This window comes from Macaca thibetana, chromosome 1 (assembly GCF_024542745.1).
Source record: "Macaca thibetana thibetana isolate TM-01 chromosome 1, ASM2454274v1, whole genome shotgun sequence".
NCBI lineage: Eukaryota > Metazoa > Chordata > Mammalia > Primates > Cercopithecidae > Macaca > Macaca thibetana.
Window position 1 is genome coordinate 121,761,901 of NC_065578.1, and position 26,039 is coordinate 121,787,939.

Here is a 26,039-nt window from a genome sequence, read left to right on the forward strand (position 1 = left end):
CTCCTGTGAAAGAGACATTTGCAGAATGTACTCAAATTAGAAGCGTTATATAAACACTATAATGTATCAATGATGCATCCAGTTCTCTACACTATAGAAATATCTGCAGTGTAGACATTTCCACAATGACCAAAGATATGTGTACAAGAATAGTGACTGCAGCATTCTTTGTAATCTTAAAACCATGAAACCAACCTCATCTCAAATACTTTTTTTTTTTGAGATGGAGTCACACTCTGTTGCCCAGGCTGGAGTGTAGTGATCTGAACTCACTGCAGCCTCCACCTCCCAGGTTCAAATGATTCTCCTGCCTCAGCCTCCCCAGTAGCTGGGATTACAGGCACATGCCACCATGCCTGGCTAACAAAAACATTTTGAAAAGGGTTAAATAAATCATGCACAAACGGAGGAAAAAATACTGTTTTCAAAAAATGATGGAGAGGATCACTAACATGATGAGTGATTCCACTGGTCACATTATTGATAGAGCAATCAGTAAATCCAGGCATATCCTGGAGATACTACTGGACTCCTATTACTAAAATATGAAAAAAATGGAGACACATAAATTACTCGTTTAAGCGTAGAACGGACTGAATTAGAATTTTATCACACCAGAAGTGGGTTCCTAGTTCTCTGTTTCAGGATTCCTGAGTTACACTGGTGGAAACCCGGCATTTCGGGAGATACCCGGTTAAGAATCTGGTCGGGTAGCCGGGCGTGGTGGCTCACGCCTGTAATCCCAGCACTTTGGGAGGCCGAGGCGGGCGGATCGCTAGGTCAGGAGATCGAGACCACGGTGAAACCCCGTCTCTACTAAAAACACAAAAAATTAGCAGGGCGCGGTTGGGTGACAGAGCGAGACTCCGTCTCAAAAAAAAAAAAAAAAAAAATCTGGTCGGGGAGGTGGGCCGGCCCTTGACATGGGTCAGTCATAAATTAGTGGCTTGGTACTCCGGGAAGATAAAATCTTCCCCACTTATGTAGTGATTGACAATGCGTGCATGCTTTAAAAGTTCTAACTAAGCGTCCCTGGGTGGGCTCGAACCACCAACCTTTCGGTTAACAGCCGAACGCGCTAACCGATTGCGCTACAGAGACAAGCACTACTCACTCTACTGGGCAATAGAGGAAGGGCGCACTCACTAAATTTCCTCCCTCCCTTCTATTCTCAGGGCCCGCCCGGCAGGACTACTGAGCAAGGCCTTGGAAAACCAGAGAGATTAGAGCGGTGAGTCGCCGTGGTCACGTCGGACACCTGCGTGTTAGGAGATTCTGGAGCCAGACGGAGAGCCGAATGGCCTTCGCCGGCCCTGCCCCTCTCCTTCTTCAGAAGCTCCCAGAAACTCCCCAGTCGGCGACCCAGCCCGAGCCTCCTCGGGTACCAAATGAAACTGAACGTCCGGTGGGCTCCCGGGATGGTTCTTCCCGTTCTTTTCGCCGCCTTCATCCGGTGAGGGAGCCTGTGCCCACCCTGCCCAGTCGCTTTCGAGGCCGCTGTGGCGCTTCCGCTGCCATCTTCGGATCCTGTGTTCCGCACGGGGGCTCCACCAGGGCAGGGATGGTGGCGAGGGTCGCTCGTGGGTCCCCTTGCGGGGAGCAGGGTCTGGCACTAGGCGTCTGGGAACCCTGAAATCCTTGGAGGAGTAGCATCATCATGACCCTCTGTGTTCCTTTTGGCAAAGGACTTGCTTCCATTGTTTGTTTGTTCAATTGTCTGTTAAATAAATAAATAAACAAACCCTTTTTCATATATCTTTAAAATTACATTGGTTCTATTATTTTATGATTACAAATAATGCTGCAGTCATCATTCTTGTACACTTCTCATTGCCCACTGGTATATTTCTATAGGGTGGAGGCCTAGAGAGCAGTTGTTCCAGCATAGTGTTTACACAGCTTTTATTTCATTCCATTTTCTTTCCTTCTTGCTTTATTAGCTATAACCCTTTTCTTATTTCAGTGGCTGCTTTAGGGTTTCTGGGATACATCTTTAATTTCTCACAGTCTGCTTTCAATTGTCATTATACCTCCCCTTCTGGCCTTTATCCTAGTATTATGTATTTTTATGCATTATAAGCTTTGGGATTCATTATTATTACTTTTATTTATTACGTCAAATATTTTTTAAAAGATTTAAATTATAAGAAAACGTGTAGTACATGCTTTCTAAATGCCATTTCCAATATTGGTTTCTTTGTATAGGTCCACAATTTTATCACGGATCCTTTTGCTTCTGCCTGGAGGACTCTTAAGATTTCTTGTAGCGTGGTTTGGTGAATTCTTTTAGCTTTTGTATGTTTTTCAATGTCCTTATTTCACTCACAGTTTTGAAATTTTATTTTTGCATAGAATTCTGGGTTAACTTTTTTTGTCTAGGTACTTTTAAAATGTTGCCATTTGTGAAGCATTGTCATTTAAAATATCATCTTTCTTTACTGTGTTTGTAAATATGGCATAAAGCCGGTTTCTTGTGCTGGTTATATAATTTTCAGAATGTGTATTTAAATTTAAAATATTAAATTTTACTAAAAAACTAAAAATAATAATCATGAATGTCGTTAATTCATCTTAAGTTCCGCCAACAGTGCACTTAAAATGTGCCCAACCTGAGGGTCAAACCTACCTGCTGATGTGTAATTTATGTTTGTGAGACATTCTCAACAGCATTTGCTTTCCCCAGCCGAGTGATTTTCCTCACATCTGAATGTCTTCAGTGCAAAAGGAAACGTTTTTCTTTGCAAAAATACTTTAAAATATTCTTACTTCAAGTAGGTGCATTAAAAACAAACTTCTCACTTGCACCCCTGGAATCCATCGAAGATTGATTGTCTCCCAGGAGAGAAAATCAAGTGCTTCAGGATCAAGAGCTAAACAGGGGAGGACAAAGCATGGCTTCTTCACTAGGAGTCAAGCCAAAGTCAACTGATTTGGTCTCCAATAGAGACCAGAACTCGGTTCACCAGCGACGTGAAGACCTGACCCAGACGAAGCGGACTTTCTCTTCGTGGTGCCTTCAGATAGGAAATCTCCTAGGATTTCTTTCTTTCCCTTTGATCTACTCCCAACTCTCCCTTTTATCTACTCCCAACTCTCCTTTTCTATTTCTTCAAACCTTTTTCGGATCCCTACTGTGAAGGACCTAAGGGGCCAGTGCCCTTCCCTACCGGTCCCTCCCTGGCTGGGTGTCTTCGAAGCCCAGGCTCACCCGGAACGTTACCGCCCGCCGGAGACAGCGAGAGGACCAAGGAGGGCGGCGGGTGCGGTGGGAACCACAGAGTCACCTCGCACCTACGCCTCATGGCCTCCTAGCAAATTGAATAAATGCCCCCTGAAGCTTCTCTGCAGGTCACAGGGAAGGGGAGGGTGGCTGCCAACCCGCTGGAGAAGCTTCAAGAAGCATCGGGAAGACCTGGCCCTGACCCTGGGCCTTGAAGACAGGCCTGACCAGGCTGATTTTGACGGGTGGGCCAAAGAAAAGGTTCAAGGGCGGCCCAAACCTGACCCCGAGATTAAGGCTTTTAAATGTCTGACGGTTTTGAGCCTTGTCATTAGAATCAATCTCGCCTGTATCAGGAGACTCCTTTGCCAAAATTCAGAGACCAAGAAAGAGAAAGATTGGGCAGATCAAAGTCTGTAATTAACCAAACAGGAAACAGAATTTTTCTGACAAATTGTATGTGTGCTGTGAGAAAAAGACTAGCCTCAAGGAGAATCTGTTTTTTTGGGCTTGAGTGTAGGGAAGAATGGAGTTGTCACCAACAATGGTGCTTTGAAACGGCAGGTGCATCAGGCTGTAGATGTGAAGGAATTAAAAATATTTTACCCCCAAGTACATTTCTTTGACATATTTTGAGATGTCTGTTCAGAGAGCCAGCTGCAGAAGTAGCCCTGCAAAGTTGCCTTTTGTTGGAGAGATTTGCATATGTAGGGAGTCTGCACTGATGCAGCCAAGTCTTTCCTTGCCCAGATCTAGGAAAGATGAACGAAAGTCTGACACCTGTAAAGATCTGAAAGAAACTTTTAGGGTTAATTCTCTCTGAGCGCTGCTACCTGTAAGGTTTCATTTACATATTCAGACCAACTTTGCTAGCCAAGCCTCCTCTTCTCTCCCTCCCATAACCTGTCTTGCCCACAATAAATGGATATACCTCTAACTCTGATGGTACCTGGTTTTGGCCATGCTTTGAGCCCTCATTCATTCTGTTACCTCGACATGTTATATAAGCTTCTGCATCCCATTGTGGATAGGGTAGGGTAATCTCCCTGTGGCCCTCCCCATGTACATGTCAGTACATTTTATGCCTTTTCTCCAGTTAATCTGCCTTTTGTGACTTGATTTTTGAGTGAAACTTCAGAGGGTTAAGAGGGGGTTTCCGTTGACCTCTACAGTTTTGGAGCTGTAAGCAGGATAGCAAAGCTCTGCTCTTCTGGAAGCTGCAGTGAAGAACCCAGGATCTGATCAGTTGTCATAAGGGTAATAAATTTTTACCAGCCAGGCTCCCAGCCTCCTTCTCTATGTGGAATCTGATCAAGTGGACAGGAAAAATCACTGTTTCTTTTCCCTCTCCAAAATCTTGATTAATGGGAGAAAAGGATTTGTGTGACTAGTCTTGGGTGTAGTGACTCTGGTGTGCTTTTTGGTACTTTGTGGTACCAATTCATATTGTTTAATCCCTTTCTTCCCAGAAATTGTCTGTTCCTTTGTCTTTGTCTCTATGTGTTATTCTGTCATAAAAGAGGATACTGGTTGAGGTTCTTTCTCATCTTACTTGATGTCCTTGAGAGCTTGACTTGTGACCAAGTGGGAGCACTTTCTCTTGGTTTTCGATATGTGGTAAGAGGTGGTAATTTTCAAGTCATAGTAGGTGGCCTGTCTGAAAATGGCTGAGAACCTGAGCACACTTTTTGTTCTGACTATGTCAAGTTCTTGGGGTTTGTCTTAAGAAATCCCATCCCTTTGAGGCTTTTGTCATCTCAACTCTTGTTGCCTGATTAGTCCTAGGAAAGCTCAATCTCAAGAGGGCCTACATGGTATCACAGATTCACAGGTCTGTGACTGGAAGCCCCCCAAAATTTGTGGGTTACTGGAGGCAAACATCACTCTTAACCATCTGTGGCCTACTCCTTACATTGAACTTTTTTCTTGGAGGGGAATCTTTGGGATTGCCTCTTCTATAACCTTCCCAGGAAGTTAACCTGGAAAATGACATCCTGGGCTTTCCACAAAGAGGCTATTTGGTTGAATTGCTATTGGAATAATTACACCATTGGATATTCTAGTTGCCAGTGGACTGAAGATGGATCCCTTACATTAGACACCTGAATTAAAAAAGAAAAAAAGATTTTAGAGATCTCTTATTTTAAACAATTGATAGAAAGATCAGATTAAAGGAAAGGCACATACTAGTGTCATGGCTAACCTTAAAAATTCTCTTGACAATATTATCTGTGTTGTGTAGGGAAAAAAATTCTCTTGACTAAATTGAAGAGCAAAATTTGACCCAAAACAAAGTTAAAATTCTTCATAAGCTCAAACTGCCTGCTCTGGATCCCTTCCAGGATTCACAATAAAGTCTGCACTACTTTGCCATTCAGTAGTTAAAGTTCTGTGCTTTTACTGCCATAGCCTGGGTTCAATTTCCAGTCAGGGAACCAGTTTATTTTGGCTTGATATTTGTGTAGCTTTTGACTTTCTGGAATACCCATTTATTGATCCTTTTCCCTTTCATGGGCAGCTTTTGTTTATTCACTTGTTTGTTTGTTTATTAAGACAGAGTCTCACTCTATCATCCAGGCTGGAGTGCAGTGGTGCCATCTCGGCTCACTGCAACCTCTGCCTCCCGGGTTCAAGTGATTCTCCCACCTCAGTCTCTCAAGTAGCTGGGATTACAGTCACCCACCACCATGCGTGGCTAATTTTTATATTTTTAGTAGAGACAGGGTTTTGCCATATTGGCCAGGCTGGTCTTGAGCTCCTGACCTCAAGTGATTCGCCTGCCTCGGCCTCCCAAAGTGTTGGGATTATAGACATGAGCCACCACTCCTGGCTGTTAGCAGCTTTAAATTTCCTGTCCTTCCAGCTTCTAAAGTTTCTGATGAGAAACCTGTTGATAATCTTATTAAAGATTTCTTGCATGTGACCAGTTGCTTTTCTCTTACCGATTTAAAGATTCTCTGTTTTTGACTTTTGAAAGTTTGATTATAATGTGTTTTGGTGTAGGTCTCTTTAAGTTTTTCTTACTTGGGGTTTGTTAGGCTACTGTGTTTCTATTCATGTCTTTCATCAAATTTGGGAAGTTTTCAGCCATTGTTTCTTCAAATATTCTCTCTTGCCCTTCTCTCCCTCTTCCTTAGAAATTCCACAATGCAAGGCTGGGTGCGGTGGCTCACGCCTGTAATCCCAGTATTTTGGGAGGTCGAAGCGGGAGGATGACCTGAGGTCAGGAGTTTGAGACCAGCCTGACCAACATAGAGAAACCCTGCCTCTACTAAAATTACAAAATTAACCAGGTGTGATGGTGCATGCCTGCAATCCCAGCTACTGGGGAGGCTGAGGTGGGAGAATCACTTGAACCCAGGAGGCAGAGGTTGCCGTGAGCCGAGATCGCACTATTGCATTCCAGTCTGGCAGCAAGAGCGAAACTCCATCCCCTAACCCCCCCCAAAAAAACGACAACAACAACAAAGAAATTCCACAATGCATATGTTGGTCCACTTGATGGTCACTTAGGCTTTGTTCATTTTTCTTCAATCTTTTTTTATTTCTGTTCCTCAAACTGGATGATTTCCATTGCCTTATCTTCGGGTTCACTGATTGTTTCTTCTGCCTGTTCAGATTTCTTCAAATTTGACTTTGAATCTCTCTAGTAAATTTTTTGTTTCACTTATTTTACTTTTCAGATCCAGCACTTCTTTTTCTTTCTTTTTTGATTTTTTATCCTTTATTTATATTTCATTTTGTTCATGTATCATTTTCTTGTCTTCTACTACATCTTCCTTTAGTTCTTTGGGCACCTTTAAGACAGCTCTTTTAAAGTCTGCCAAGTAGAACTTCTGGCAGGATTTTTTTTTTTTTCCTTTAATTATCTATTAGTTTTCTTTCCATTTTTTCCCCCCATGACCTAATCTTAAATTGACTATCAGGCATTTTTCAGTAAAAGTTTCTGTTGGTTCATTTTTAATTTTTATTTATTTTTATTGTTGTTGTTGAAAACTGGACATTTGAATCTACTAGTGTAACTCTAGAAATTAGATTCTCCCCCTTCCTCAGGGTTTGCTTTTTTTTGTTGTTGTTATTGTTTTGTTTTTTGATTATTGTAGGTTGTCTCTATGCCAAGGATCAGCCTGAGGTATAAAGTTGTGGTCTTCACAGATGTTTTCTGAGCCTGAACCTTTCCCTGGTGTGTGGTCACTCCCTAATTTTACCTATATATGCAGTTATTCTTGATTATTTTATCCTTTAACGTCTGACTCCCAAAAGGGGAAAAAGAGGAAAATTGAGGGAGGGTGAAAAAAGGGAACCATCCCTTTAAACTTCCTGGAAGTTGCTTCAGCTTAGGGTGAAGAGCTTGCTACAATGGGGGGAGGTACAACAGTAGCTTCCAGCCTCTTTGTCTCTGTGCTGCAGTCAGCCATTAGAGAACAGAGCCCCAATGTGTGTGTGTGTGTGTGTGTGTGTGTGTGTGTGTGTGTGTGTGTGTGTGTGAGTTGAGATGGAGTCTTGCTCTGTTGCCCAGGCTGGAGGGCAGTGGCATGATCTCAGGTCACTGCAGCCTCTGCCTCCTGGGTCAAGTGATTCTTGTGCCGCAGCTTCCTGAGTAGCTGGAATTACAGGTGCCTGCCACCACACCTAGCTAATTTTAGTAGAGACGGAATTTTACCATGTTGGCCAGGCTGGTCTTCAACTCCTGACCTCAGGTAATCCACCCACCTCGGTCTCCCAAAGTGCTAGGATTACAGGCATGAGCCATTGCATTCGGCCCAGACCCCCAATATTTGGAGACAGCATCCTTTTTGCCCATTCTGGATCCTGAAAGATGTGTGCAGCTTACTGTAGGAACACAAGCTGACTGCCTTGGAGGTAGTGTTGGGTAACTGCTATTGTGCTAAGGGCTGAAATTGGCTGAAATTATCTACAGTTTACCATCTGGGCCTTCCTCTGGAAGTTGCAAGCCTTCAGTAGGCTCCAGAGTTCTGAAATATTTACATCAGACATATCCTGCCAGTGCAGTTGTTGTCTAGATTCCAGATGCTTCTCATTCCACCATCTTCCCAGGATACCCTCTGACCTTCTGGATTTTGAATTCGGTCAAGCTGTTCTGTAACAGTTGGGGAGGAAGCCAACAAAGCTCCTGCTAAGAAAGCTCCCTGGAAAAAATGTTCAAAAGTAACACAAGTATCAAACTGGAAAGAAACTGATTTAGGAACCGAGCCTAGGTTGTCATGGTGAAAAAATGGGCAGAACCTTAGCTACTGAACTGCAGCCTGGGTGTGAGGTGACAACCATTGTTCTTTTAGTTTGGTTTGGCTAGCAAAGGTGGCCTTGTTATATAAATTAGGCCACTCAGGTAGTCAAAACCTTTCTTTTCTTTTTTTTTCTCTTTTTTCTGTTTTTTGTTTGTTTCCCCCTGCTCTCCCTCTTTTTAAATTTTTATTTATTTATTTATTTATTTTTCTACAGGGATGTATCCAATTCAGAGGCCTTGTCCCCATCATTTGGAACTTTCCTTTGGATTTGATCAAGTCCGATAGAACTGGTCAAACCCAATGGGGAAAAGAAGTAAACAACAACAAAAACTGAAACAAACAAATAATAAAAAAAAGTTAAGAAAATTAATGATCACACAATTTGTATGATTGCTGAGCACTGTAATGGTAAGAAGAAATTATGACCAGTTGGTTGTTAATCTTAACTTTAGTCATTTAGGAGAATTTCCAAGACAAAACACAGATTCAGTTACTTATAGGAATGGGGCCCAGGCTGAAGACTGCTCTGTACCATCCTAGAAGCAGGAAAAAATCAAACTCTCCTTCCCTGTTAGAAGTGAACTGAAACTCCAGAAAGGAATTGCCTGCTGTCCATCATCATGGAAGCAGAACAACTTGTCTTCATTGTTGGAAGCAAGTAAAACTCCAGAAAATGAGTTGTACAGCAAAATAAACCTTAGATCTCAACCAAATTTTGGGAAATCAGGGATTCTCTGGAGGGGGTGGATCTCTGAGGCCTCAGCAAATTGTCCTATTGGTTTGAGCAATAAAGATAGCTCAAGTTGGTACCAAGCACCGATAGGAGATTTGTCAAAGGTCAGGGCACCTCCACTCAGAATTCCTTCATGGTTATCAATTGTAAACCAAAAATTATGTGAGACAGCTCTGAATTGATTTAGAAAGCTTATTTTAGACTCTTACTGATAGGTAATTCTAGTCTTCATAGAGGTGTAGCAGCCAGGTACAAATTGTGGGGACCTGGCAATAATTTTGGTATAACGGAGATTAAATAATTTGTCTAAGCAATAGCTTGGCAACTTTGGGAGCCAAGTTGTAATCCTGGAAAGATTAATGCTTGGCCTGAGATATAAAAGCCACTCCTCCAGGTTGTCTTTTAATATGGGAAGTAAGTTCTAGTGTGTTTCTGTAGTGTAGAACTTTTAGAAATAATATTCTTGTCACATTTGACAACACCCATGGCCGATCTAGACAAAATACCATCCAGCTACTGTTTAGTCCTGACTTGCATATGAGGCTTTGGGCTGGTCATCTGGTAACTTTTCACTCGGCAGTGGTGATGAAGTAACTGAAACTCCAGAAAGAAGAGTTACTAGATACCTCAAAAGTGATGAAGATATTAGAAGTCCTGGCCTTAGGGGTCCAAGAAAGAGCAAGGTTTGTGGGTAATAATCTGTATAAATCTGATAGGAAGCTATAAGGAGGACTCTTAGGACTTTGAGGTGAGTGAAGGTTAGAGCCTGGATTAATCAAGGGCCTATGGCTTCTAACACCATCAGTTGCCTGTACTCAGCCACCTTCAGCAGTGCTATCTGGTTCTAGAGAGCCATAGCATTCCAAGAGAAGAGAGAAAGCTGCACAAAGCCCTGGTGTTTGTGTCCCCCCATCTAGACAGACATAGTAGCATGCAGGGACAAAGCGAAAGAGAAGAGCAGGCAGAGACAATGTGAATCTGTTCACCACATATTGTAAATGCATTTAAAAGTATTGTTAGCTCATATTTGCAGGTAGCACTAATTATGAAGTTGTTGGACTGAGAACTTTATTTATTTGTGACACTCACCATCTTCAAAGTCAGCAATGAAGAGTTTCTTCCTCATTGAATCACTAGCATGTTTTGGATCTCTCTGACTTGCTAGATCGCTGACCTCTGACCTCTAGACCCAGACTTTAAAGGCACATGTGATTAGATAAGTCAATCTGCCTTATCTCCCTATTTTAAGGTTAATTTAATTGTGTCTGCAAAATCCCTTTGACATACAATGTAACATAATTATGTAATTAGCAACCATGAGAAAGCTGAAGTGACTTTTAAACCAACCCAGTTGTCCCATGGAACTGATGTTTACAGTTTCTTTTGAATAAACATAGAAATTGACCCTCTCAAGTCTTGAAATTTGAGAAAGTTACATTTGTATTATGTGAGTTCCTTTCTCAGGAAACCAACCATGAGCCTTCCAGATAGCAGCGAAGAACTGAAATTTACCAGAGTACCACATCTGCACAATAAGATGTCAGACCCCTCACCCCATCATAAATGCCTAAGTGGCCACCTGCTTCCTGTTTACCAATTCCTCTTTCTTACCTCTCCCTAATTCCTGTTTTTCTGCATGTAGTTACATTTCTTCCCTGCTATCTAAACCCCGACTTTTCATTGTTCGGGAAGATGGATTTGAGACTGAGCTCCCATTTCCTAAGTTGCAGTACCTGATGAAAGCCTTCTGCCCTGGCAATACTAGTAGACTGAGTGATTGGCTTTCTGTGCAGTGAGCAGCAAGACTTAAACCTCTGGTGCTTCAGTAACAACTATCCTTATACCAGACAAAATAAACAAGAGACTTTAAGACAAAAAAGTTATCAAAGACAATGAGGGATATTTTGTAATGATACAAGGGTTAATCTATCAGGAAGAGAGTACAATTATAAATACATATGCATCTAACAGAGGCTGGAAACACAGGAAGCAAAAGCTGACTAAACAGAAGGGAGAAATAAACAATTTAACAACAGTAGATGGAGACTTTAATACCACAACTTTCAATAATGGATAGAGCAACTAGGCAGAAGATCAATAAAGAAATAAAAGATTTAAACAATATAACCTACCAGATATCTATAGAATAATCCACTCAACAAAACAGAATACACTTCCTCTCAAGTACACATGGGACATTCTATAGAATAGACCATATGCTAGCCCTTAAAATAAATCTTAATAAATTTAAAAGGACTAAAATCATATAGTTTCTGATATATCTCAAAACTAATACTATCACACACTATAGTTTCAGGTTAGCATGTAGGGTAGGCAGTTTGTTGGTCCTGCTTCCTTCCGTTTGTCATGAATGTGGAGGTGACCATGGTTACACATGTGTAGGCCAGTAGCCCAGGAAAGTCAGGCAGCTGAAGGGAAAGGACAGATATTCCATAAGAGTCTCCCTATCTCAGTCTCACAAAACCAGGGAGGAATTGATACATAGGAAGTGAAGAGGTACATCAGGGGATCACTTCTCTTCTGTCTATCTATGCCTGTCTTTAAAACCTCAGTTTTATCCCACTAAACCCCATTGCACAGGAATGCTGTTGATCACCACCAACCACCACAGACTCATGACCTTGATTTTTACCATGCTCTGTCTGAGAATATATCCTCAGGCCAATGGCTTTGGCTCAATGCAAATCATTAGTGTTCCATAAAAACTGCTTCAAACATATTGTAACAGTTTGTAAGTCATTCCAAATTAGGCGGCCACTACATGTATTCAAAGAGATATACATAAATTATTTCAGTGATTACGACAAATTGAAAAAAAAAACCTGTGGAGTTAGAATGAAAATCATAAGTGACAAGCACAAAATATGTATATAGAGATCATAACACAAAGCACCCCACACATAGAAGAGGAGAGTGGGGCTAGGAGTTATGAATATCAAACGTCCTCAAGTTAAGTGAAAAGCCAACATGGGCCAGGTGTGGTGGCTTAAACCTGTAATTCCAATACTTTTGGAGGCCAAGGTGTGAGAATAACTTAGGCCCAGGAGTTTGAGACCAGCCTGGGCAACATAGTGAGATCCTGTCTACACACACACACACACACACACACACACACACACACACAATAGCTGAGGGTGGTGACATGTGCCTGTAGTCCCAGCTATTCAGGAGGCTGAGGCAGGAGGATCCCTTGAGCCTAGGAGTTTGAGGCTGCAGTGAGCTGCGATCACGCCATCACACTCCAGGTTGAGCAGTAGAGCTAGACCCTGTCTATAAAAAACAAACAAATGGGGGCCGGGCATGGTGGCTCACGCCTGTAATCCCAGCACTTTGGGAGGCCGAGGTGGGCAGATCACAAGGTCAGGAGATCGAGACCATCCTGGCTAACATGGTGAAACCCCGTTTCTACTAAAAATACAAAAAATTAACTGAGCGTGGTGGCGGGCGCCTGTAGTCCCAGCTACCTGGGAGGCTGAGGCAGGAGAACGGCGTGAACCTGGGAGGCGGAGCTTGCAATGAGCCGAGATCGTGCCCCTGCACTCCAGCCTGGGTGACAGAGAGGGACTCCATCTCAAAACAAACAAACAAACAGACAAACAAACAGAAAAAAGAAACTAACATGCTTCCCCAGTGGGAGAAAAGATGACAGTATAAAATTGGTTTGCAGCAAGAAGTATATTAAGACATTGACCAGAATCCTTTTATTACTTATTTTGTTTTTATTCTTTGATACAGGGTCTCACTTTGTCATCCAGAATGGAGTACAGTGGCGTGATCTTTGTTCACTGCAGCAGCAAATTCCTGGACCCAAGTGATCCTCCCACCTCAGTCTCCTGAATAGCTGGGACTACAGGCATGTGCCACTATGCCTGGCTAATTTTTAACGATTTTTTGTAGAGGCAGGGTTTTACCATGCTGCGCAGTTTGGTCTCAAACTCCTGAGCTCAAGTGATCCAACCACCTTGGTCTCCCAAAGTGGTGGGATTACAGGTGTGAACCACTGCACCTGGCCTCTAAATCCGTATAAATCAATTATTCACACTCTGAGCCGAATATTCAGTATTGTTTTTCTTATAATATAAATGATGTGGAAAACTGGAGAACCAAAGAAGGACAACAAGACTATCTAAAAGTGTTAAGTTTTTCATTAGGAAGAAAATGACTTCATGACAGTCCTTAAGACAACGATAGAACTTGGGGAAATATGTATTCCTTGATGTTGTCTATGCATTTGCAATAATAAACAATGAAAATATGGTTAAATTTTAGAAAGAGATAGGCCTGTGGTATTGTCACAAGAGTATACAAGTACTGAGAATGACTGCTGAGGGAGAGTGGTCTCCATTGGTGGTGACCCTCAGAAGATACCTTGTGTTTCCACATGGCCTAGACATCTGGAAGGCAGAGATCCTAACATTCCATGACACTCCCACCTTCTAATTCTGTTATTGTGACTCCAGACTGTTACCTGGCACTGGGTCTTACCTCTGACATTCCTATCAGAGCCTGAACCACAGACAGTACCTTAGACTCTAAGCTCAGGCACCTTGTGCCTTGTTTTTGTGGCTGAGGATTCTCAGAGTTGTGAGATGCTGACAAAGTTTATCCCAAAAGTAAGTTATGAATCAGATCTGCTTTCTTTTAACTCATTTAAATCCTTTGTTTAATGTAAAGAAACTTTATTGAGGTGTAATTTACATACTATAAAATTTACCCATTATAATTGTACAGTTCAATAATTTTTAGTAATTTACCCAAGTAGTGCAACCGTTACTATAATCCATGCATTTGTTTTTAATGCATTATTTGTTTGGGTTTATTCTCCCTAGGCTCTGATTCCACTTCCTCCACAAGCTTCAGCATGGCCGTATCTCCCACCACTTGTTTTGGTCCAAACGCAGAAATGAGCATCCTAGAAACCAATCAGTACTTGCGCTCTGAACTGGAAAAATGCAAACAGAACTTCCGAGACCTCACAGAGAAATTCCTGACATCCAAAGCTACTGCCTACTCCCTGGCCAATCACCTGCAGAAATACAGTAGGTCTCATAGGGGCATGGTCAGCAAAGTGATAAATGATTGTCCATTTTCCTCTGTGAAATGAAACACTGCAGACTTTATTCTCTATCACAATTAATTTTATCCTAACTACCCTCCCAAAAAGGTAGAAGTGGGCATTTTACTCTCAATTTGCCAAGGACAGAACAACTGAGGCACAAAGGTGTAAAGTTTGCAGGGTGAGTGTAGTGAGGAATAGAGACCAAAACCTTGGTTTAGGCATGAAACTGTCTTTCCCTTCTCAGCAATGAGTATCAGCTTCTACAAACATGTAATATCACTGTTGGCTAAAACAGCTCAGGATTCAATTTAAACTTTTTAAAGAACACCCATTTGCAAAGCACTGCGCCAGGGGTGAAAGAGGTAATAGTATATACCTTATCTGCCTTGAAGGAACTTAAAACTACCTATTCTCAACTGAGTCACAGATATGTGGAGATGCGAACTTCAATAGCAGACACGGAGAAAAGTCTTTATGATACCTGGATCAAGATTCTCTTCCCACAGAAGTTCAAATAAGTTCAAATAAGCCATTCCTCATGCTCTGGTTAGATTGAGGGTATTTCCAGAAAATCAGAGACTTTGTAACACCCTTTCTGTCTCTCTCTGAGTATCAGCTTTACAGACAGCAAACAACTGCAGGTGGACGTCCAGGATCAGAGCTATGAGACATATGGCCAAAATGAGAACAAGGCCAAGTGGAGCAGACCGCCGTTCTCAGTAGAAGGCCAGGTTAGGGGCTGACCCTTTCCTCTCCACAGTCAGCTCTCACATTTGGAAATCCACTGTAAAACCCCAAACCTGTTACTAATAGTCAGGGAAGGGGGAAGCTGTAATGACAAGGAAACATGGGAACAAGGGTATGAGAGGAACAGGGATATTAGAAGAGGATTCTGGTTAACATTGAAATTGAGTTTGCTTTCCAATTTCCACAATTATTTTAAAATAAATCATTGCGTGGGAGGTGGCTAAAAGTTGCTGTCTAACTTACTGTCATAGAAAAGTAAAGCCAAAAGCCCACTTATTAAAGAAGGGATAAGATGAGCTTTGGTGTGTGGAAAAACTAATTTAAAAAAATAAACTTCATTCATTATAATTGTAGGAAAAAAATTTCTCAAGCTAGAGAAGAAGAAAAATATTACCTAAGACCTTAGTATAAAGGTATTATTGTGTAGTAATTAAAGAGCATATGCCCTAGGGCCAAATTTCCTGGGTTCAAATCTAACTTATTGTCACTGTGCCTCAGTTTCCTCATCTGTAATGGTAATAGAGTAGTAACTACCTCTTTGGATAGTGGTGATGATCACATGATGATAATTCTTAAAAATCTACTGCAACAGTACCATGACAAACACTACGTGTTGGTTCTCCCTTTAAAACACCACCTATTAGCATTTGGGCATATATCATTTGGATCGTTCTCCTCCATATGCAGTTTTACACAGTTGTATACAGATAAATGTTTAAATCTTTGAAATATTTTGGGATTATTGAAACTCTTGAAACAGGAGAAATATCAGTCCTATAGTTCTTAGTATCCTCCCAAACACACAGGAAGCCATTATTTCATGCCCTCATGTTCATGTTTTACTTAAGAGGCTGTAAGGCTTGGTAAATTGGCCTTAAGATTTGAAGTCATGGCCGGGCGCATTGGCACACTTACTGTAATCCCAGCAATTTGGGAAGCCAAGGTGGGTGGATCATTTGAGGTCAGGAGTTTGAGAGCAGCCTGGCCAACATGGTGAAGCTCTGCCTCTACTGAAAATGCAAAAACTAGCTGGAAATGGTGGAACACACTTGTAATCTCAGCTCCCTGGGAGGCTGAGGCAGGAGAATAACCCGGGAATCAGAGGTTGCAGTGAGCCAAGATCGTGCCATTGCAATCCAGCCTGGACAACAAAGTGAGATTCCATCTCAAAAGAAAAAAAAAAGATTTGAAGTCAAACCTCAGGGGATGTGAATTCTGACTGCCTCATTCCAGTTGAATCATCTTGTCAAGTTATTTTATCGGCCTGTGGGCTTTTCTTTCCTCATCTCTAAAATGGGGAGTAGTTGAGAGACTGAGGAATAAAGATATGGAAATCCCAGTGTAAAGCCTCGTACTGGGGATGCTTTTATCCTTGAGATAGACCCTGCCTCCTGTCCTGCAGGCAGTGACCACAGTAGCACGTCCAGCCTTCCATGATGCAGGCATGTCTGCCTTTTCTCAGAGTGTGAAGAGTGCAAAGACCTTATAAAATCTGTGCTGGAGGAGGAGCTGCAGTTTCAGTTTCTGCAAGGCTCCGGTAAGGAGGTACCTCTGTGGGAAGTGTATAAATACTGTTTGAAGTGGGGCAGCCCAGGCTGGTAGAACAAAGAGAAAATTTGTGCATGGAGAAGGGCAGAAATGTACGAGGCAGGCACAGAACTAGACTAAGACACAATGAGGCTATGGTCCAGTTAGGTGTCTAGGGTTTTCCATTAAATAGCATATTAGTAAAAGGGAGACAACTGCCTGTGTTGGAATACTAGCAATGTGGCTTCTATCTGTGTGTCCTTGGTCAAATTTACTTCACTTTTCTGCATGTCATCAACCTAGGCTACCTCATTTATAAAATGGAAATACTGACAGTATATATCTTAGAGGGTTATGAAGATTAAATGCACAATTGCAAGTAGTTAGAACCATCTCTAACACATAAAAAACTCTGAACAACTGTTTTCTGTTACTATTATATTTGTTCCCATTTATAGATGTGGTGATTGTCAGCATTTTCTATAAGAGCTATTTTCAAACTTTACAAAGTGCCTTTCATGATAAGAATGTTTCTCCTCCAAACTTTTTTAAAAAAGTGTTATACTAGGTGGAGTATTAACTGCTAGGGCTATGGGATAGATAGCTGATTGAGCAGCTGTTGTTTAGAAAATGAATTATTATTTGCTCAGAACCAGCATTGACTATCCTTAGAGGGTTTCAGACATAAGGTAGATTGTAGCATTTGAAACTTCTTTTAATGCTTTGTTGAAATGAAATCATAGAAGCTCAAATGTGTAAAACTCACCAAAGCAGAGATAGTTGATTGAAGGGGGGGGACCAGTATGTGTCTTTACTTCCCCTGACACTTTCTAGTAACTCTAAGGAATAGAGTTTGAAAGAGGACCTGAGGATAACTACTTAGAAGAATATCAGGGAGAAAACTCAAGCATGAGATGGAGTAGATGACTGTAAATGTTCAGTCCAGCTCTGGGATTACATGGTTCTAAACATTAACTGAATAACTACTTGTATGTGTACATACTACCGGGTGCTGTAAGTTGGGTCATAGGTGGCACTGTCCTTAGACTCACAGAGCTCACACTCCACGTTGGAACCCACGTGTATTAGTCCATTCTCACACTGCTATAAACACGCATCTGAGACTGGGTGATTTATAAAGAAAAGAGGTTTAATCGGCTCAGGGTTCTGTGGGCTGTACAGGCTTCTGCTTCTGGGCAGGCCTCAGGAAACTTACAATCATTGCGGAAGTCGAAGTGGAAGCAGGCATGGTCTTCACATGGCCAGAACAGGAGAAAGAGAGAGAGCAAAGAGGGAGGTGCTATACTTTCAAAAACCAGACCTCATGAGAACTCACTCACTATCACGAGAACAGCAAGGGGGAAATTCGCCCCCAAGATCCAGTCACCATCCAACAGGTCCCTCCCCCACCACTGGGGATTACAATCCAACATGAGATTTGGGTGGGGACAGAGAGCCAAACCATATCACCATGAGATATATTTATACAATAATTATAAAACAATGAAATCCCACACAGAGTAATGAAATTACTACTCAGAACTTTATTTTATTTTATTTTATTTTTGAGATGGAGTCTTACCCTGTTGTTCAGGCTAGAGTACAGTGGCATGATCTTGGCTCACTGCAACCTCCACCTCCCAGGTTCAAGCAATCCTCCTACGTCAGCCTCCCAAGGAGCTGAGAGTACAGGTGCACACGCCAGCTAATTTTTGCATTTTCAGTAGAGATGGGGTTTCGCCATATTGCCCAGGCTGGTCTCAAAACTGACCTCAGGTGATCCTCCCACGTTGGCCTCCCAAAGTGCTGGGATTACAGGCGTGAGCCACTGTGCCCAGCCAGAACTTTAGGTTTAACAGCCTACTTACTGATTATGGCCTATCTTCATGTCATGCAAAATAATACTGTCCTTCTTGACCTTTCCACTGATTTTTCTTTTTAATTTTCAATTAATACCAGAGATCCCTGCCCAACACTTTTGAACCTGGCTTTTTTTTTTTTTTTTTTTTTTTTTTTTTTTTTTTTTTTTGCCAAGTACTGTGCAATGCTTGATATATATCATATGAAAATGTACTTAGGCTAAAGTGGGGAACCAAAGGGGCATCTTTTTAAAGCAAAGTTAGTAAAATAACAGACAAACCAAAGGCTGTTTCTTCATTCCTTCTGCCAAAGGCAAGTCACACAACTTGTACAAGAATTCATCTTGGGCCAGGTGCGGTGGCTCATGCCTGTAATCCCAGCACTTTGGGAGACCAAGGTGCATGGATCACTTGAGGTCAGGAGTTCGAGATGAGCTTGGCCAACATAACAAAACTCCATCTCTACAAAAAATATATAAATTATGCTGGCATGGTGGTGGGCACCTGTAGTCCCAGCTACTTGGAAGGTTGAGGCAAGAGAATTGTTTGAACCTGGGAGGTGGAGGCAGAGGTGGAGGTTGCAGTGAGCTGAGATCACGTCACAGCACTCCAGCCTGGGCAACAGAGTGAGACTCTGTCTCAAAAAAAAAATAAGAAGAAGAAGAAAAAGAATTCAACTTGGGAGTTCTTTACAGGGATTCTAAGAGATCTCTCCTCTGAAACTTCTATAACCTATTATTCACTACATTCCCTCTTACATTTTACTCTTCTTTCCCACCTTAGGATACATGATCCCTTAATTCAGGCTCAGGCTAAAGAACTGACCCACTTACGACAGAAGATACAGGAAGGGAGAGGTGTCTGCTACCTTTTCACCCAGCATGTGAAGAACACAGTCAAGTCTTTTGAGGGCCTTCTCAGGAACACCGGCATTGCCTACTACCAGAGACAGAGATTCTGTGAGCAAATGGTACAAGGAAGCCAGCTGACAGAGATCCTTGTCAGAAAACTGGCTACAGGTAACTTGGCTACAGGCTCTGAAGACCCTTAGCTCCTCCCAAGTGCCCCAAAGAGGGGAGAAAAAATGCAAAGTTATCTTTATTGTAGATTTTATTTTAGTTTTGACTATGGTCCTTAATCTGTATTCTATTGTTTTCTCTTTAGAGCACTCAGGTAATTGCTTTTCATATTCTTTCAACAGTTCTTAGTTTTGTTTTTTATTTTGAGACAGAGTCTTGCTCTCTTACCCAAGCTGGAGTTCAGTGACACGATCTTGGCTGACTGCAATCTGTGCCTCCTGGGCTCAAGCTCCCACCTCAGCCTCCCAAGCAGCTGGGACTACAGGTGTGTGCCACCACGCCTGGCTAATTTTTGTAATTGTTGTAGAGGCAGTGTTTTACCATGTTGCCCAGGCTGGTCTTGAACTACTGAGCTAAAGTGATCCACCTGCTTTGGCCTCCCGAAGTGCTGGGATTACAGGTGTGAGCCACTGTGCCTGGCCTGAGAGTTCTCAGTTTCAATCAGTAAGAGGGATAGAGTATAGTGGATTACTTCATCTTAATGAGCATAAGAACTCACCTTCATTTCTGGAAGATATTTTCACTGGGCGTAGGATTCTAGTTGACAGTTTTTGTTTTTAAAAAGTGTTTGAAAAGTGATATTCCACTGTCTTCTGGCTTACATTGTTAACAACAAGAAGCCTACCATAATTCTTTTTTTTTTTTTTTTGAGACGGAGTCTCGCTCTGTCGCCCAGGCTGGAGTGCAGTGGCCGGGGTCTGGATTGAATTCTTAAGGTAAACTTTTATTGATGAATAATGTATATACACCGTTGTAAAATTCTAATTGCAATTTTTAACCTTACCTATAAGTGTATATAACTATATACACATATGATTTTAAGTGCTTAATTTTGACATAACTGAGGTTTATATAAAATTTGCAAGAATTTAGTGGGAGAAAGTAGTGGGAGAAAACTCCTGTATACCCCTCACCCAAATCCTTGAAATGTTACCAACATTGTATCAAATTTGCTTTATCTCTTTCTGTGTGTGTATACATGTGTTCACACACAAAGTTTTTTTCTGAACTGTTTGACAGTAAGTTGTGTATGTGATCTTCCTTCACTCTAAGTTCTTCCATTGCGTGTTTCCTAAAAAACAAGGACATTGTCTTACATATGACCACAGTATGGAAGTCACTATTGCTACAATATTATTAGCTAGTCTACAGATTTTATTCAGATTTCAGATCTTATTCAGATTGTCCTAGATATAGATTTTAAAATGCATTATGTATCTGCAATACTACCACTGTGACATATATTACGTTGCCATATATTTGTGACTCATTTTGAGGCTCTTCATTCTATTCCATTGGTCTACTGTGTCAATCTCATTCTGTCTCAATTACATTATATTTATAAGTCTTGATATCTGATAGGGCATGCTATCCCACCTTGTTTTTCTCCTCAGTTTTTGCCTATTCTTGTGCCTTTGCTTGCCTAAGTTAGTTTAGAATTAGCTTGTCAGGATCCACACTGCTAATTTCTAATTTTTGAGGCTACTTTACATGTAGATTAAGAATTGCTGTGCCTTCCAGAAAAAGCTAACTTTTCTATCCCTTTTAAGATGCTTTGCATCTTAAAGTCTGTTTTTATTCTGATTTTAGTGTAGCTCTCCCAGCTTTCTTTTTTTAAAAATTTCTTAATTTTTTTTTTTTTTTTTTTTTTTTTTTAGAGACAGGATCTCGCTCATTCTGTCACCCAGGCTGGAGTGCAGTGGTGTGATCATGGCTTACTGCAGCCTCAAACTCCTTGACTCAAGTAACCCTTCCACCTCAGCCTCCGAGTAGGTGGAACTATAGACACACACCACCATGCCTGCTAATTATTTTTTATTGTAGAGATGGGAGTCTCGCTATGTTGCCCAGGCTGGCCTCAAACTCTTGGCTTCAAGCAGTTCTCCCACCTCGTCCTCCCAAAGTGCTTGGATTACAAGCTTCTGCCACCGCATTTGGCCTCCAGCTTTCTTCTGATTAGTGTTTGTGTGGTCTTTCAATCTATCTATGTTTTAGTGTTTTAGATATGATACCATATGCAGCACAGAGCTGGATTTTTAAAAATCCAATCTAACAATGTATTTTAAATAGCACACGTAGAGTTTTAGTTTATTGTGATTACAGACACATCTTGAGTTATTTTTGTTATCTTTCTTATCCTATTCCCACTCCCCCTATTCTTTCTCTTGCTACTTGTTCTTCCTTCCTTTGGATTTATTGAGTTTGTTTATTTTCTTACTCTATCCTTTTCTACCTCCTTTATTGATTTGGAATTTATATATCCTACTTGTATATTTCTATTTGAAATAGATAGATTGCTTCTATATTTCTATTGAAATAGATAGATTCTTTTGATTCCTTTTGAAATTCTATCCTGCATACCTAAAGAAGTCTCAGGTTATTAGTATCTCAACCACCCTCCTAAATAATAGGAGGACTTTTGAACCCTTTGGCTGTGATCTTCCCCTACAGGTTTACATACTCTCTTTTTGGTGCAGTTTTTGAATTATTTCCTACTGTTCCCGCCTGTTGTCATTATTTTATATAATATTTGTGTAGATTTATCTGTTTATCAATTGATTTGTTTACTATTCTTTTGTGCATGCCAGTCCTTCCTTCTGGCATAATTTCCCTCTTTTTTTTTTTTTTTTTTTTTTTTTTTTTTTTGAGACGGAGTCTTGCTCTGTCGCCCAGGCTGGAGTGCAGTGGCCGGATCTCAGCTCACTGCAAGCTCCGCCTCCCGGGTTCACGCCATTCTCCTGCCTCAGCCTCCCGAGTAGCTGGGACTACAGGCGTCTGCCACATCGCCCGGCTAGTTTTTTGTTATTTTTTAGTAGAGACGGGGTTTCACCATGTTAGCCAGGATGGTCTCGATCTCCTGACCTCGTGATCCACCCGTCTCGGCCTCCCAAAGTGCTGGGATTACAGGCTTGAGCCACCGCGCCCGGCCAATTTCCCTCTTTTCTTGTAGCACAATCTTCAGTAAAGATTTGGTGTTGGTAAATGCTTTTTGCTTTTCTTTCTCTGAAAAAAAATCCAGATGTTTCCATTTCACCATCAGCTTTGGAAGATGGTTTTGCTAAGTTCACAATTCTAGGTTGACAGTTATTTTCTCCCAGAACTTTGAAGCTCGTCCCTGTCTTCTAGCTTTCACTGTTGCTTTTGAGAAGTGTCCTGTCATCTAATTATCCTTCCTTTGTGAGTGGCATGTCTTTTCTATGTGGCTGCTTTTAAGATCTCTGTCTTTGGTGTTATGCAGTTTCACCACACTGTGATTAGCTGTGAATTTCCTTTTATTTACATTATTAGATGTATATTACATTTCCAGTGTCTGTGAAGTCATGCATTTCACCAGCTCTGGAAAGTTCTCAGCCATTATCTCTTCAAATATTACCTCTCCCTCTTTCTCCCTCTATCCTCTTTCTGGGACTTTTATTCTACCTGCTATTGCTTTTAACCTCTCTTTCATATTTTCCATTTGCTTGTCTCTGTGCTGAAAATTGTGTAATGTCTTCAGATTAATCTTCCACCTCACTCTGTCTCATCAACTGTGTCTAATATGCTGTTTAACTCATTTGTTGAATTTTATGTTTCAACAAGTTATTTCATTTATAAAAGTTCTATGTTGTTCTTTTCCAGATCTATTTTTAAAAATTATCTCTTGTGATTTGATCACTTTTGTGATTTCATTTTTTATTTCTTTAAAAGCTTCAGTTATAGTTATTTCATTTACTGTAATTCTAATAATTACAATTTCTGTTATCCTTAGGGATCTATATCTATTGTATGTTGTTTCTGCTAACAATTGTCTCTTGTGTGTTTGGTGATTTTTTTTTAAATTGTGGATTTATATATATAGTTGGTCCTCTGTATCTGTGGGTTCTGCATCTTGGATTTAACCTAATGAGGATGGAAAATACTTGGAAAAAAAATTCCACTAAGTCCCAAAAAGCAAAACTTGAATTTGCTGTGTGCCAAGTACTATTTTGAATCCATCAGAACAGAGTAATGTATACGCATTGTATTAGGTATTATAAGTAACCTAGAGATAATTTAAAGTATGTGAGAGGGTGTGTGTAGGTTATATGCAAATACTATGGCTTTTTGTTTTGTTTTGTTTTGAGACAGACTCTCACTCTGTCGCCCATGCTGGAGTGCAGTGGCACAATCCGGTTGCTCACTGCAACCTCTACTTCCCAGGCTCAAGTGATCCTCCCACCTCAGCCTCCCAAGTAGCTAGGACTACAGGGGCACAGGTGCACACCACCACATCCAGCTAACTTTTAATTACTTTTTAAAGACAGGGGTCTCACGATGTTGTCCAGTCTAGTCTTAAGCCCCTGAACTCAATCATCCTTTCACGTTGGCCTCCCCAAATGCTAGGATTACAGGCATGAGCCACCATGCCCAGCCCAGTATGTCACTTAAGATAAGAGACTGCATATCCACAGATTTTGGTATCTGTGGAGGTCCTGGAACCAATTCCCCATGGATACCAAGAGATAACTGTATATTCTTTGGCAATCTTGAGTGCCTAAGTTGGGGATGCTATCCTTCAGAGAGGCTTTGTTTGCTGCCTGGTGCTATATTGTGGGTAGCAATAATAGTGCTTATTATATAGAATTGTTAGAAATATTAAATGGGGCTGGGCATGGTGGCTGACTTCTGTAATCCCAGTACTTGGAGACGCTGAGGAGGGCAGATCACTTGAGTTCAGGAGCTCGAGACCAGCCTGGCCAACATGGCAAAACCCCATGTCTTACTAAAAATACAAAAATTAGCTGGGTGTGCTAATTACAGGTGCACACCTGTAATCCCGGCTACTCAAGAGGCTGAGGCATGAGAATTGCTTGAGCCCAGGAGGTGGAGGTTGCAGTGAGCCGAGATTGTACCACTGCACGGCAGTCTGGGCAACAGAGTGACACTCTGTCTAAAATAAATAAATAAATAAATAAATAAATAAATAAATAAATAATAAATGAGATACTAGATGCAAAGCACTCAGCTCAATGCCTGACACGTAGTAGCTGCTCAAAACATATGTTTTGTTTTGTTTTTTCCTGTTAAGAATTAAATGATTTGAGGTTAGGAACCCTGTTATTTAAAAAATATTTTTATTTTTATTTTTTAAGGTGAAGTTTCTCTTTTGTCACCTAGGCTGAAGTGCAATGGCACAGTCTCGACTCACTACAACCTCCGCCTCCCGGGTTCAAGTGATTCTTCTACCTCATCCTCCTGAGTAGCCAGGAATATAGGCATGCGCCACCACGCCTTGCTAATTTTTGTATTTTTAGTAGAGACAGGGTTTCACCATGTTGACCATGGCTGGTCTCGAACTCCTGACCTCAGGTGATCCACCCACCTTGGCCTCCCAAAGTGCTGGGATTACAGCCATGAGCCACCGTGCCTGGCTGGAATCCTTTGTTATTTATTTCACTGGTCTCCACTCCACCTAGTGCAACATCTGGCACAAAGGGACCTTTAACAGAGATCTGATAAGTGAATGTGTGCATGACATCTCACCTTTCCAAACAGAACTACCCTTCTTGGAGCATTTCTAGTTTCCATAGCCTGGGGTTCTGCAGCCCCCACCCCACCCCTGGCAGTACTTTGAAAGCTGTTAGAAGACCAACTACAGTTGTCTATTCTCAAAAGATAAAATCTAGCCAAGAGCTGAAACATGTAGAGAAAATTCTAGCTTTTCTGAGCTCTAGGCAACAGGCAGTCCATATGCTGGGATCCCTGAGCCTGTTATCTCCAATCTTGCCCTACACAGTGCCCAGTGCCTACTCTCTGCTTATACTGAAAATCCTCCATCTGTTCTTGTTGTCAAATTGTTTAGAAGATTTAGAAGATTTTATGATGTCACACCATGTCCCAACATGAGGCCCCATGTGAGAAGCCTCTTTCAGAATTTGTTCCTGGAAATATTTGTCCCTGTGGAGGAACTGATCTGCTTCCTGTTTTCTGATAGTAAGAGTGTTTCAGTTTTTGCCGTTGCTTCCAGGAAGCTCAAATCCAAATTTCCAGATTAATCACAGCATCTGTGGCAACCCTTAAGATTGCTATTTTTCCTCTTGAGCAGTAAGAATCCATTGAATGAACTAATCTTTTCTATTGTAATGCCATTTCGTGTCGTTTTGGGAAAAAGTTAAAGAATACATACGTTTCAAAATTATGACAATAGCATTGTCAATGGAAGCCATGTGGGATACTATTGAGAGCTGAAGCCAGACTGCCTGTGTGCAAATCCTAGCTCTGCCTCTCACTCAGGGCTTGTGTGCAAGTGTCTGGTGGAGCCCCAGCCCTTCAGCTAATGTACCAGGGAGCCAGTAACTAGTTGCAGCCCCCTCTAGGCCTCAGCACATCTGTAAAATAAGCTCTTAGAATTCCGAAGAGAAGCAAAGGATGTTAAAGACAAAGAGAACGCCTTTAGTGAGGAGCAGGTGACTTACGCAAGAGCTATTTCTGGGCACAGAAGGGGAAGAATCAGGGGTCACAGGTGCTGACCTCATGGGGCAGGGGAAGGAGCAGGAGGAGAGGTGGAGAGAAAGTCCAGGGCTCCT

General features: G+C 41.5%; 1 protein-coding gene and 1 non-coding gene across 2 annotated transcripts in view; one reads left to right on the plus strand and one right to left on the minus strand.

Moving 5' to 3' along the window:
* Nucleotides 1-1,027: 1,027 nt before the first annotated feature.
* TRNAN-GUU (transfer RNA asparagine (anticodon GUU)) lies at nt 1,028-1,101 on the minus strand. Its single transcript has one exon. It is a non-coding gene; the product is annotated as a tRNA-Asn (tRNA).
* A 12,591-nt stretch (nt 1,102-13,692) lies between these two features.
* Nucleotides 13,693-26,039, plus strand: part of LOC126952281 (neuroblastoma breakpoint family member 6-like protein) — a 142,231-nt gene continuing 129,884 nt past the window's right edge. The window contains exons 1-5 of the mRNA XM_050786727.1: nt 13,693-13,836; nt 14,053-14,262; nt 16,492-16,566; nt 18,729-18,768; nt 19,199-19,434. Of these exons, the coding sequence (XP_050642684.1) occupies nt 14,085-14,262; nt 16,492-16,566; nt 18,729-18,768; nt 19,199-19,434 (529 nt within the window). The 5' untranslated portion in view covers nt 13,693-13,836; nt 14,053-14,084. The remainder of the gene's footprint in view (nt 13,837-14,052; nt 14,263-16,491; nt 16,567-18,728; nt 18,769-19,198; nt 19,435-26,039) is intronic.